The 13,268-nt window shown below is 46.8% G+C and overlaps 1 protein-coding gene across 3 annotated transcripts in view; it reads right to left on the bottom strand.

Annotated features, from left to right (window-relative positions):
• Nucleotides 1–13,268, bottom strand: part of LOC147727192 (tight junction protein 2-like) — a 595,437-nt gene that overhangs the window by 371,419 nt on the left and 210,750 nt on the right. The window contains exon 1 of one of the 3 annotated variants that reach the window (XM_086961241.1): nucleotides 10,694–10,777. The exons of the other annotated variants lie outside the window; for them this stretch is intronic. Coding sequence (XP_086817367.1) covers nucleotides 10,694–10,717 — 24 coding nt within the window. The 5' untranslated portion in view covers nucleotides 10,718–10,777. Of the gene's footprint in view, nucleotides 1–10,693; nucleotides 10,778–13,268 lie in introns of those variants that run through there. 3 annotated transcript variants of the gene reach the window in all.

Genomic DNA, 13,268 nt, shown 5'->3' with positions numbered 1-13,268 from the left:
TCAGTGCGACGGTAGCCTCGACCTAAAAATGCGGAAGAACAGGAGAACAGAAAAACCAAAGCAACATTGAGGGGGGACCAGAAAACAAAGCAACACAGGGGAAAGCAAGAAGGGCGAGAAATCCAATGCAACACAGTGGAGGGCACGTGGGATGGGAAAACCAAAAGCAACAAGTGGGAGGTACAAGAAAGCCAAAGCAACAAAGGAGAGGACAGGAAAGACAAAGCAACAAAGAAGAGGACGGGAAAGCCAAAGCAACAAGGGAGAGGACAGGAAAGAAGTAGCAACAAGAGAGGGAATGGGAAAGCCAAAGCAGCAGGGAGAGGGCTGGGAGAGACTGAAAAGCCAAAGCAACAAGGGGGAAAGCGGAGGGATGGGAAAGCAACATGGAGGAGCAGGTGGTGAGAGAGAAAGGGGAGAAGCATACAGGTGAGTGCAACAGGCAAGGGTATGGGGAGAAGCAATCGGTTGACAGAAAGCAACACTGAGTTCAGGGGAAAGAAATACACTAGGTCGACAGTTTGAAAACATATGTGCTCTCATGGAGTGCTTAATAGAAAAACAAAGTACTTGAAAAGTAAGAAGTGGAAGCAGAGATGCCAGCCAATCAAAGTGATGGAAAAGAGGCAATGCTCCATGGGAGGGACAATCACAAGATTGGCAAGCTGAGACCAGAATAAGAAGCAGGCGTATGAGAGTGACAGAAAAGCGAGCAAATGGTAAGCAATGGGGGGGGGGCTCCAAACCCCTCTAGGTTTTTGGTAAGTCACAATAAGCCTTACAGCAATGTCTAAAAAGTTCAACATAAAAGGAAGGCATCACTAATTCCAGGAATACTAAAAACCAAGCAATAAGAACCCTATTCAACTATTCAAACTGAAAGGCCATCCAGATTGGACAAAGTGAGCCCGACTCAAGAGGATTGGGTGGACAGAGGATTTTAAGGCCGTTGGCCTAAACCAGCTAGTCACTACAGCCACGCACAAAGCAGGTCATGTTCTTGATGGCCTATTTACAAATAACCAGGCCATTACCTCCCCCACTGTTTTCCCTATTGTATGGTCAGACCATGCAGTGGTGGTCTTTCACGTCCGTGTTAAAAATTATAAAAATCAATATTCAGCCAAAAAGCAACTTAGAACGTGCAGGGACTGGAAAATATGTTATGTTATGTTAGTAGCATTTCTAAGGCGCGCAGCTGCCCCAGCCAAGGGGCGTCCCGGCGCCTGATCGGGTACCACAACACAACAGATCGATGCTGGGAAGGAGAATAGGAATCATACAGCAATAGGGAACAGATAAGTTTTTATGGCATGCCTAAAAGAAGTGAGGCTGTTCAAGGCTTGAATATGGACAGGGAGAGAGTTCCATAGTCCTGCCGCTAGCACTTGAAAGGAGCGACCTCCCATCCTACTCAGTCTAAACCGTGTACTGTCCGCCAGATGGAGAGATTCCGATCTAAGAGACCGCGTAGGAACATAGGAGGTAACAAGCTTAGCAAGGGCAGGGGGAGAAGAGAGCTTCACGATTTTAAATGTCAGGCAGAGAGCCTTAAATTTAATTCTCTGTCTGACCGGCAGCCAGTGGAGCGAGGTCAAAACTGTAGAGACAGAGCACTGTCTAGGAAGGCCGACGATAGCACGCGCCGCAGCATTCTGCACCCTTTGCAGTCTAGTAGCCTCCGCCTGATTCACTCAGAGCAGCAGCGCACTCCCATAGTCCAGCCGAGAGAGAATGGAGGCTTGGACCACCAGTTGCCGAGTAGGGGGGGGTCGAAGAATATAGATATAAAGACACTATCTGAGAAATTGGAAAATAACAAACCATCTAGAACGCCATACTCTCAACTGGCAGCAAATAACTATAACCAATGGCTTACAGATACATTTAATCAAGTAACGCCTTTTAAGAAATTGCGCCCAAATCGCGCAACACCATCAGCCCCTTGGTTCTCCGAAACTTTAAGATTAGAAAGACAGAAATGCCGCAATCTAGAAAGGTGCTGGCGAATTAACTACGACAACAATGATAAAGAGAAATACAAACAAGCATTATCAGTCTACAGGAAGCTGTTAAGACTGGAAAAGAGCAAATATTTTACCGAACAGATAGAAAAAGCCCAGAATTCCAGTAAGCAATTATACCAGGTAGTGGCAACATTAACAAATATACCAACAACGAATACTACAGATGTTACCCAAGAGTTCTGTAATCAGATGGCTGATTTTTTCAGGACCAAGGTCACAGAAATCTTCAATAAATTCAACAATAATATAATGGGGGAACCATCAGAGAGCTACAAGAACACACAGTTCATATCCTCTTCTCTGAATGAATTCATCCCTCCATCACTTTCAGAAATAAAAGATCTTATCAAAACAACTATGTCGGGCTCCCCTTTGGATCCCTGCCCACCGACCATCATTAAATCAACAACCGAGGTAGTAGCTCCAATTTTAGAGAATATCTGCAGTACTGTTTGCGAATCAGGTATTTATCCTCAAAAATGGAAAACTGCCATAATAAAGCCACTGCTAAAGAAACCCACTCTTAACACCTTGGAATTAAAAAGTTATCGCCCTATAGCAGCCCTCCCTTTTCCATCCAAAATACTTGAAAAAGTTATAAATAAACAGCTTGCCAGTTACATTGATCACAACAACCTGCTAGATAACACCCAGTTCGGGTTTAGGAGAGGCCATGGAACGGAGACGGCGCTTATAAAGGCTTCCGAAGAGATCAGACAGATCATGGACCAGGGTGGCACGGCAGTCCTGATCTTGCTGGATCTCTCGGCGGCCTTTGACACGGTCGATCATAACATCTTGATCGACCGTGTCACAGCTATGGGCATACAGGGCAAAGCTGTGGAGCTCCTGGTCTCTTTTCTGTCTAACAGAGAACAGTCGGTAAAGAAGGGGAATTTTTATTCACCTACATTTGTGCTGCCTTGTGGAGTCCCCCAGGGATCCTCGCTAAGTCCGACACTTTTTAACATCTATGTGTCGGACTTGGCGAGGGTCATTAAAATCCATGGAATGGGAGTGACTTCATATGCCGACGACACTTGGTGTTAGCAGTGCATAAAAACGGGAGTGAGGTAGCGGCCAACTTTCAGATAGGCATGAGAGCCATTAGTCACTGGATGGACAGTAATTGTCTAAAACTAAACACCGATAAGACCGAGGTAATGGTGTTTGGAGACCTAAAACCAGCTTGGTCCCCGGTCTGGTGGCCACCAGAAATGGGTAATCCACCTACTCCAGTTTCGAAGGTGAGAAACTTAGGAGTGCTGTTTGACAGCAAACTAAGTTTCACCAATCATGCTAATGCAGTGGTCTCCTCCTCCTTCTACACGCTACGAAAAGTGAAAAAGTTATTACCTTTCCTTCCCCTGTCTGCCGGGAAAACACTTATGTCCTCCTTGGTGTTATCCAAGGTGGACTACTGCAATGGGCTTCTGTTGAATGCCCAGGAGCAGGTCTTTAAGAAATTACAAATGGTGCAGAACGCTGCTGCACGAATCCTGACCAAAACTCCTAAGTTTGCGCCCATTTCCCACATTGTCTACCAACTTCATTGGCTTCCAGTGAAAAAAAGAACCAAATTTAAGGCATTGTGCATTATTTACAAAGCGTTGAACAGCCAAGGACCTGACTTTTTTAGGGAATCACTGCTGGTTTATGTCCCTAAGAGAGCTTTAAGATCTGCCTCATCTGCATCCCTTTGTATTCAACGGGTTAGAACAGTCACATGGGGAGACAGACGCTTCTTGGTAGCTGCCTCGAGGCTCTGGAATACCTTGCCCCATCAAATAAAATGCAGCCCGTCACTGATGATCTTTAGAAAGCAAGTGAAGACCTGGCTATTCAGTCAATAAATGTAAAGGAGTGGCCTCTTTGTCTGCCTCTCTGTCAGCCTAGCGCCGAGACACCATTCGTGGTATTTGTTTGCACTCTATAAGTTTAAAAAATAAATAAATAAATAAATAAAACCGAAAGGGGAAAGGTATTTGACAAAAAAACGAACCCCCAGGCTGAATGTATACACAAATGCCAGGGGACAAAAAATGGCATACAGCATGAAGAAACTCATAAAAAAATATACCACTTTATCAGAGTTTAACTTGACCCGAAATGCTATAGACAGATTATACTGGCCTACCCGTTCTATCCCCTTTCGAAGATCTTGTTCTCACCCACTGTTTTTGCACTAAAAGCAATGATGCCAAAGAAGTAACCCAGTTCCAGGGATCCCCTGAACTATATTATTGATGTAAATGTACTAATGCTTTTTTCCAAAGGGGGTGCTTATACCAGATGCAACCAAACTCACTAAAGAGGCCAGACATTAACATGTCTGCACAGAACAAAACTCCTGTAGTCAATGAATAAATATGCTTTAGTCAAACTTAATAATGTACAATCCTTCTGACAGATCCCCTCACTGATCTTACAGATCTTTTTCTCTGATACTCTCTGCCTAATAAGGGGCAGAATTATCAACCAAAGACAAGTTATAAGGGTATAAGACTTCAGCTCTGGTGCCTGAGGAGAGGCCCTCTGTTACCTATCACAGCTGGTATATAAGAATAGTGAGAAAACTGATGACAAACTAGAGCCAGACAAGTTGTGTGCTAGTGCATGGCCAAGGGGAGTCTATATTTTTATTGTTGCCTTCTAAAATGAAACGAACTTCACATGAAGGCCATTCATTACTGCCTCCAAGCAAAGCATGTCTAACTCGAAATAATACTGCATGGTATTGTTTGTGGATTAACTTAATTTAATTCCTTTTTTTGACAATGGACTCCAACAACATGTTGACAAAGAACAATAAACATTGAATGCTGACCAATCTAAGGATGGACAAGATATTGCGTCACTGGTACCAACTGCACAATAATTCTCACAACGAATTATGTACTGGATCTTCCAGTAAATTGTTTATATGTATTAAAAATGTGCTTATTCATTAACAAGGATACGTTTTAGGTCCAGTAATGTACTATTCAAAACTATAGGAGGGGAAATCCCATCCAGTTTGGTCCAATGGAGAACAATATACTTTTCAGTGAATGATACTGATCTGAGGTTCTCACCGACCAATAAGTTACTCAAAGAAAAACAAGACCTTCACCTTTCAACAATCGCAAATTTGTCACTCACTGTCTAGAAAAACCTGATGGGATAGATGTAAAGTGATATTTCAGAATCTGACTGTACAACACTTACACTCATAAGCACAAGTGCACATACAGTAAGAACAAAAAAAGTTCTACAATTAACGATCCATTCTCTAGCATTTTCAATTAACGTCTTGAGGAAACAGAGGACTTTAACCTGTAGCTCTTGAATTCAGCCTGAAGATGTCCACTGTGCTGACATCAGGGACCACTTTGCCAACAGAGAGCACAAATCTTCACTCAGTGCACCTGATAATAGTTTTGGCACTTACCATCAATAGATCCATATACCCTTCTTCATGTCCTTCCTAGATCCAATAAATATACAAGACCGTGATGGATGGAATGCTTGAATTAATCTCAGCCACTGGTAGTCGGGCCACATCCCAAACCATCGTTTTATAGCACATCATGCCACCCATCTATAGCAAATCAGTCTTGACTCTGCTCCAATAGGAAAAGTCCAGCCCAAACTGCCAGATCAAGTCCACCCTTCCTTGATTCAAGGCATCGGAAGAACATACTAAGCAGTCTTAAAAGCTAAGTCCTTTGCAAGATCCAACGAAGATAGGATAATTTTGATATGAAAGAATACAAAATATTAATTTAAGCCATCTCCCTTGATTTACCATTGCAGTCGATTTATCAATTACTAGGTCCTCCCAGACATTATGCATTCATTTGCTTGTATTGGCTCGGCAATTAGACAAAAAAAAGCTTGCTATGCACATCTGGCCTTCCAGCTAGAAATTAGATTTATTCTGCAGCTTTTTAAATTCCAAATATAAGTTGATCACTAAGCATATACAGTAGCAAGCAAATTCACAGTTCAGCTTGTACAATTTTCTTAATTCACCCTATAACTTCCTTCGAACCCCACAAACCTCTTCTCTGCACCTTTTTCAAAATGTATTAGTTGCAGTCCTCAAAATTTTGAGTATCGTCTATGGAGTGTTTACATAGCAGTTATTTATATGTGTAGTTTATGTATAGTGTTAAATAGTTTGCATGAATAAACTGGAACAAAACTTCCTAGAATTTAATATACGTTGTAGTATGTACACACAGGTGGCCTTTGTGGGTCTGCATGCATTTATATCACATCTACAAAGGGGTAATGTGCACGAGAGCTTTTTAGGTTTCGCCTGGCGTTTACTGCGCAAGCAGTATCGCGCAGGCGAAAACTTTTGTTTACAAGTATGGAGCTTTCACCCGCCTCTGTCTTCCATTGGCTAGCTCCATAAATGGAGGCTAGCCATTGGAAGACAGATCTGTCCGTCATTGCCGGAGCAGATTCGTGGGCGTTCCCGTGATTTTTACTCATCCCACCCCTTTTTGTACGTCATGCGGCGGTGGGTTATTTATTTTTTTTGGTCTGGTTTGTTTTGGTCAGTTCTCTGAAGATGGCGGCCGGGCAGTAGCCTTCATGGCGTGGTCCGCCTAGAGCTGTCCGCACCGAATCCGACATCGCAAGAAAAGGTATTGTGCGCTTAAAACTAACTCTCAACGTACGCCGGGGTAGCGGAGGCTGGTACGCCTCATTGTGCGCTTTCAACTGAGTGGGAACGTTCGCCTTTGCACCCGAGGCTGGTACGCCTCCCTGTGTCCTCCGAGCTAGTTCGCCATGTTCGCCTGTGCACCCGAGGCTGGTACGCCTCCCTGTGTCCTTCGAGCTAGTTCGCCACGTTCGCCTGTGCACCCGAGGCTGGTACGCCTCCCTGTGTCCTCCGAGCTAGTTCGCCACGTTCGCCTGTGCACCCGAGGCTGGTACGCCTCCCTGTGTCCTCCGAGCTAGTTCGCCACGTTCGCCTGTGCACCCGAGGCTGGTACGCCTCGCGCTTCACTGGGCACCTGTTGGTAGCGTACGCTGGCTCTCCTGAGGCTGGTATGCCTCGTACTGCTGAGTTCAGTGTTCGCGTCGTATGCCGTCTCACGCGTGAGGTTTAGCAGGGCACCTACCGCGAAGCAGCACAAAGCGTACTAGAGCGCTACGAAGCGCATAGAGGGACTAAGGAGCACCAAACCGTCAGGGAAGTGGGCAGAAGGCCCTAAATATTGCCATAAAGAACTGTGGCACCCCTTTATAAAGAACGGTGACATTCTAAGCTGTGCTTGCTTCCCTGCCCCTTGGCTGTGCTTGCTTCCCTGCCCGTGCTTGCTTCCCTGCCCCCTGGCTGTGCTTGCTTCCCTGCCCCCTGGCTGTGATTGCTTCCAATGCCCGTGCTTGCTTCCCTGCCCCCTGGCTGTGCTTGCTTCCCTGCCCCCTGGCTGTGCTTGCTTCCCTGCCCCCTGGCTGTGCTTGCTTCCCTGCCCCCTGGCTGTGCTTGCTTCCCTGCCCCCTGGCTGTGCTTGCTTCCCCGCCCCCTGGCTGTGCTTGCCCCCCCCGCCCCCTGGTTCCCCTTCCCCTGGCTGTGCTTGCTCCCTGCAACCTGGCTGTGCTTGCTTCCCTGCCCCCTCGCTGTGCTCGCTTCCCTGCCCCCTCGCTGTGCTCGCTTCCCTGCCCCCTCGCTGTGCTTGCTTCCCTGCCCCCTCGCTGTGCTTGCTTCCCTGCCCCCTCGCTGTGCTTGCTTCCCTGCCCCCTCGCTGTGCTTGCTTCCCTGCCCCTTGGCTGTGCTTGCTTCCCTGCCCCTTGGCTGTGCTTGCTTCCCTGCCCCCTGGCTGTGCTTAATTCCCTGCCCCCATGGCTGTGCTTGCTTCCCTGCCCCCTGGCTGTGCTTGCTTCCCCGCCCCCTGGCTGTGCTTGCTCCCCCGCCCCCTGGTTCCCCTTCCCCTGGCTGTGCTTGCTCCCTGGCTGTGCTTGCTTCCCTGCCACCTGGCTGTGCTCGCTTCCCTGCCGCCTCGCTGTGCTCGCTTCCCTGACCCCTCGCTGTGCTTGCTTCCCTGACCCCACGCTGTACTTGCTTCCCTGACCCCTTGCTGTGCTTGCTTCCCTGTCCCCTCGCTGTGCTTGCTCTCCTGAGTGTGTGTGTGGCTCTGGGTGGGTGTGTGTGGCTCTGGGAGGGTGTGTGTGGCTCTGGGTGGGTGTGTGTGGCTCTGGGTGGGTGTGTGTGGCTCTGGGTGGGTGTGTGTGGCTCTGGGTGTGTGTGTGTGGCTCTGGGTGGGTGTGTGTGGCTCTGGGTGGGTGTGTGTGGCACTGGGTGGGTGTGTGGCTCTGTGTGTGTGTGTGTGTGTGTCTGTGGCTCTGGGTGTGGGTGTGTGTGTGTGTGTGTGGCTCTGGGTGTGGGTGTGTGTGTGTGTGTGGCTCTGGGTGTGTGTGTGTGGCTCTGGGTGTGTGTGTGTGTGTGTGTGTGGCTCTGGGTGTGTGTGTGTGGCTCTGGGTGTGTGTGTGTGTGTGTGTGGCTCTGGGTGTGTGTGTGTGGTTCTGGGTGTGTGTGTGGGGCTCTAGGTGTGTGTGGCTCTGGGTGTGTGTGTGTGTGGCTCTGGGTGTGTGTGTGTGGCTCTGGGTGTGTGTGTGTGGCTCTGGGTGTGTGTGTGTGTGGCTCTGGGGGGGTGTGTGGCTCTGGGGGTGTGTGTGTGGCTCTGGGGGTGTGTGTGTGGCTCTGGGGGGGTGTGTGTGGCTCTGGGGGTGTGTGTGTGGCTCTGGGGGTGTGTGTGTGGCTCTGGGGGTCGGGGTGTGGCTCTGGGGGTGTGTGTGTGGCTCTGGGGGTGTGTGTGTGGCTCTGGGTGTGTGGGGGGGTGTGTGGCTCTGGGGGTGTGTGTGTGGCTCTGGGTGTGTGGGGGGGTGTGTGGCTCTGGGGGGGTGTGTGTGGCTCTGGGGGGGTGTGTGTGGCTCTGGGGGTGTGTGTGTGTGTGGGTGTGGCTCTGGGTGTGTGTGTGTGTGTGGCTCTGGGTGTGTGTGTGTGTGTGGCTCTGGGTGTGTGTGGTGTGTGTGTGGCTCTGGGTGTGTGTGTGTGGTGTGTGTGTGGCTCTGGGTGTGTGTGTGTGTGGTGTGTGTGTGGCTCTGGGTGTGTGTGTGTGTGTGGTGTGTGTGTGGCTCTGGGTGTGTGTGTGTGTGGTGTGTGTGTGGCTCTGGGTGTGTGTCTGTGTGTCTGTGTGTCTGTGTGTCTGTGTGTCTGTGTGTGTGTGTGTGTGTGTGTGTGTGTGTGTGTGTGTGTGTGTGTGTGTGTGTGTGTGTGTGTGTGTGTGTGTGTGTGTGTGTGTGTGTGTGTGTGTGTGTGTGTGTGTGTGTGTGTGTGTGTGTGTGTGTGTGTGTGTGTGTGTGTGTGTGTGTGTGTGTGTGTGTGTGTGTGTGGCTGTGTGTGTGTGGCTGGCTCTGGGTATGTGTGGCTGGCTCTGGGTGTGGGTGTGTGTGGTAGTAATTGCTGTCTGCTGAGCTCGTCCGTAGGGTACAATAGGTCTCACATTTGTGAGAGATTAAGCTAATGGCAATGTAAATGACAATGCCATTTATCTGTTTTCAAAACCAACACATAAATACAAGTTTTGTCATTTACAATGCCAATAGCTCTAACTTTTTCAAAGGCGAAACCATTGCATTGTAAATGCTTGTTTAAAGGTGTTGTCACGTGGAAATTATGGGTACTGGGATGTGCTTAAATGTTGCCTGCTTGATGGTCGCTTGTGAAGGGTCTCAACAAGCACTGAGGTTGTTTTATGCAGTGAGGCAAGTATCTGCTGTCTCTTTGAAAGTTAAAGTGTCTCTAAAAAGACAGTTAAAATCTGCATTCCTTTAGAGTACAATTTAAAAAAAGTTTTTTACAGGTTTACATCCACAGATTGCATGCTATCTCAAAAAATGTCCATGTGCTATATTCCTAAAATCCTGCATGAAAAATGGACCCCGTCTAAAACTTTCCAGCTTTCCCTTGCTCATTTTTTTTTTTAAGCCTCTCTTCTACATGCCTCTTGTGGATGTAGCATACTCTAAACAACATGCCTTTTCTTAATCTGTCCTTCATGAAAACCACAGCACTGCAACCTAATATTATCTGTTCATTCCATCAACCATTTGCTTCTCACACCCCCTCTAATGATCACACCCAAGGCATTAATGTTCTACAAAGAAACCAGAGAAAATGCAGGATGTGGTTTCTTTGAGAGCACGAGACTAATCGCAATAACCAATGGATTGATTATGTTAAGGCTTCCAGCTAGTGTTACTCGCTGTAAATCACTTCCACCCCTAGTCTGGGCAGGGTCATACGCCCTATTAATGCAACTTCAATTCAAATCATTGAAGCTATCAAACACGATGTGGTGCCCTAACTTTACGAACCCGTGACCACTTACGAGAGTACACTTAGCTACTCCTGCACAGTCTGCCAACAACATAATGTTCAGAGATCGGCTTTTATAAACCAGACAAGTGCTTCTCAAAGTTTACTGTTTGCACCACGCTGGGAGACTCAGAAGAATTCACATATTATTCTCAGCAGCTTGCCTAAATGAAAAGTAAAAACAAAAAAAACGTCAGCTCTTCAAAACCACAAAGCAGGCGATGTGGTTGACCTCTGTCCGGTAGTATGTTTACTTTGGATAGCGAACGTAAAAACACACACACATTCCTACCTGGTCTAGAAATCTGACCGCCATCTTGAAAGTCCTGCAACCAGGTAAAAGCTCGGATTTCTCCCACAGAACCAAGGGGTTTTATTTACAGATACGATCCGGCACTTCACGCCTGTCATCTCCTCCACAGGCACTGGACTTTCATCCGGAAAACCTTTCCAGGAGATTTCCGTTCAAATATGTCATTGTTGAAGAACGCTGTCTGTGCGTTAAACGCACTTTGCAACAGAAAGTGCAGCTGTGCCAGTGCAGTAGAGCAAAATACGAGCCTCACGCCGCGCTCTCCAGTCCGATGAAAGCTGTGAGAGGCGAGGCCAGCCCAGCCCACCTCACCTGCACACAAGAGGACGCCCCACTCCCAACAACTCAGTAACCTGATCAGCAAGACTCCAGAGATAACTAAAGCAACTACGATAGCTGTTTGCAGTTAACAATAGATGGACGGAGCCAACTTGTAAAGCGCTTGAAAAACAGGTGAAATTGCAAAATCACTACTCCTGAATTTTCTTTCGGAATCATTGCAATGAATTTCTGCAGTCCAAGCAAATATGATAAAAAATGCTAAAAGAACAGACTAATAAAACGCCACTTTACAGGAGTAATTAATGAGGAGAAGGCTTGCTTGTGCACCAGCGCCAGCTCCTAAATTGAGTGATATGCAGGCGCGTGGGACAGACGGGCAACCAGGGCCACATTTCGGGGGGGGGCTAAAAAAATGTTTCAGGGGGGCTAATTCTTTAAAACAAAGACAGAGGGGCTGTAAAAAGGGGTGAACACAAAACAAAAGCCTCATTTACACGTAAATGGTCTTTAAAGACCGGTTAACTACTCGGGTGCGGCTGCAATTTAGATGCTCGCCAGCCCGCGAAGCTGTGTCAGCTCGGGCTGACACACACGAGGGAGGGGAGGGGGGAGGGGAGGGGGGGGGGGGGGCTGAAGCCCCGTGAGCCCAATGGGTGTTGCGCGGGTGTTGCGCGCCTGGCGTGGGATATGGGGTGCGTGCAATGGAACACTCCTACAGGATATGTATGTATTTTTACAGTGTTGGTCCTTTTTTCCCCCCCTCTTGTTTCAATTCAAATAGATTGTTTAAGATAAAACAGCTTTCTGTAAAAAATATTCGTTTCATGTATTTGAGAAAAAGATGTTTTTCTTAATTTTATTTTTATTATATTTTATGTTAGATACACTGATTGATACTGAATAAGGAAGGAATATCTTGGTTAGTCCTGAAGAAGGTGGTCTTATCTATTTAGTTCCACCGAAACGCGTCGCCACAGAAAGTTGTGTTAAATTTTGAATTGGGACAAGAAGCATAGAGATCAGAAATAATTGATCTTTGCCTTGTTTACATTCGCTTCAAATTAACTCTGTAAAGGTATACTTTGACTCCCTATACATGCTCCTTCCATGTGGTATTGTTTTTCAATTATGAGATTTTTATTGTAGAAATCATGTATTTTCAATGTGTTTTTCAATCTCTGTGGGGCACTTTGTTACCCTTTGAAATGTTTTTATTCTGTATTTTTATGTGATCTTTCAACATTGTGATTCATATTATGAATATATAATAAATCCCTTTTTTTAGTACAAGGACAGCTGTATTCTGAATGGAGTTGTTCCAAGTGTGACAGTGCTGATTGAGTGTTATAGCAGTTGCTGTTTTGAGTTAAACGAAGCATACTAGTTCAAAGGGAATCTTTACAACTAAATTGTGTATTTTGGTGCTCTCTCCCTTTGGACTTTAAGAGCCCCTCTCCTTGTTTACAAGATCTGAGGAAGAGACCTACAAAAATGGTTAAGTCACACAACATCAATGTAAGTAGTCTTACAGCACAACAAGGCTTGTGAAGGTGAGGGCAGCATCAAGAAAGAACACCACAAACGTCGGAGGGTGATTAGAAGTTGCTAGACACTAGCCAAAATCTTGGGAAGCTGTGCCAAGGTGCAGGTAAGCCAATTCATGAAAGGAAACTATCTGGTCAACAATTCCCATCCCAGATTCAGGGCTGGTCAGAGAACAGAAATAGCCATTCTGCAAATAACCAATGATGCACTCTGAATCTTGGCCAATAGGGACTCATGCCTTTTTATTCACTGTGATCTCTCAACGGCTTTCGATACAGTCAACCATGAAATCCAAATCCACACCCTAAAATATAGCCCAGGTTTTGGAGCAAAAGTACAAACTGGTTCACATCTTACCTAGAGAATTGCTTATGCTTGGTGAAGGTGAGGCGTGCTCTGCCATACACTGTAGATGTCTCCTGTGGTGTCCCACAGGACCTGTGCTAGGCTCCACTCTGTTTAATTTCTACCATGACCTGCTAGGCACTCTCTTTATGGACTTTTATGTATCTTTTCACCAATAAGCCAATGACACCCAACTTTACCCGAAAGTTGCAGCCTCTGCCGACACAATTCTTGGTAACAACGCTTGATAAATTCAGTTCTGGATGAATTCCCACTATCTCAAGCTTAAGCCACATAAACAGAGTCCCTTCTCTTTTCACCACAGAAATCCTCTTTGCCTATTCTAGTGTGGCTATGTTCCTCTAATATCCTTGATCTGGTC

The sequence above is a fragment of the Lissotriton vulgaris genome, chromosome 3_1, assembly GCF_964263255.1.
Source record: "Lissotriton vulgaris chromosome 3_1, aLisVul1.2, whole genome shotgun sequence".
Classification (NCBI taxonomy): Eukaryota; Metazoa; Chordata; class Amphibia; order Caudata; family Salamandridae; genus Lissotriton; species Lissotriton vulgaris.
The sequence above is the reverse complement of the archived record's forward strand: the minus strand, read 5'-3'. Positions and strand labels throughout refer to the sequence as shown.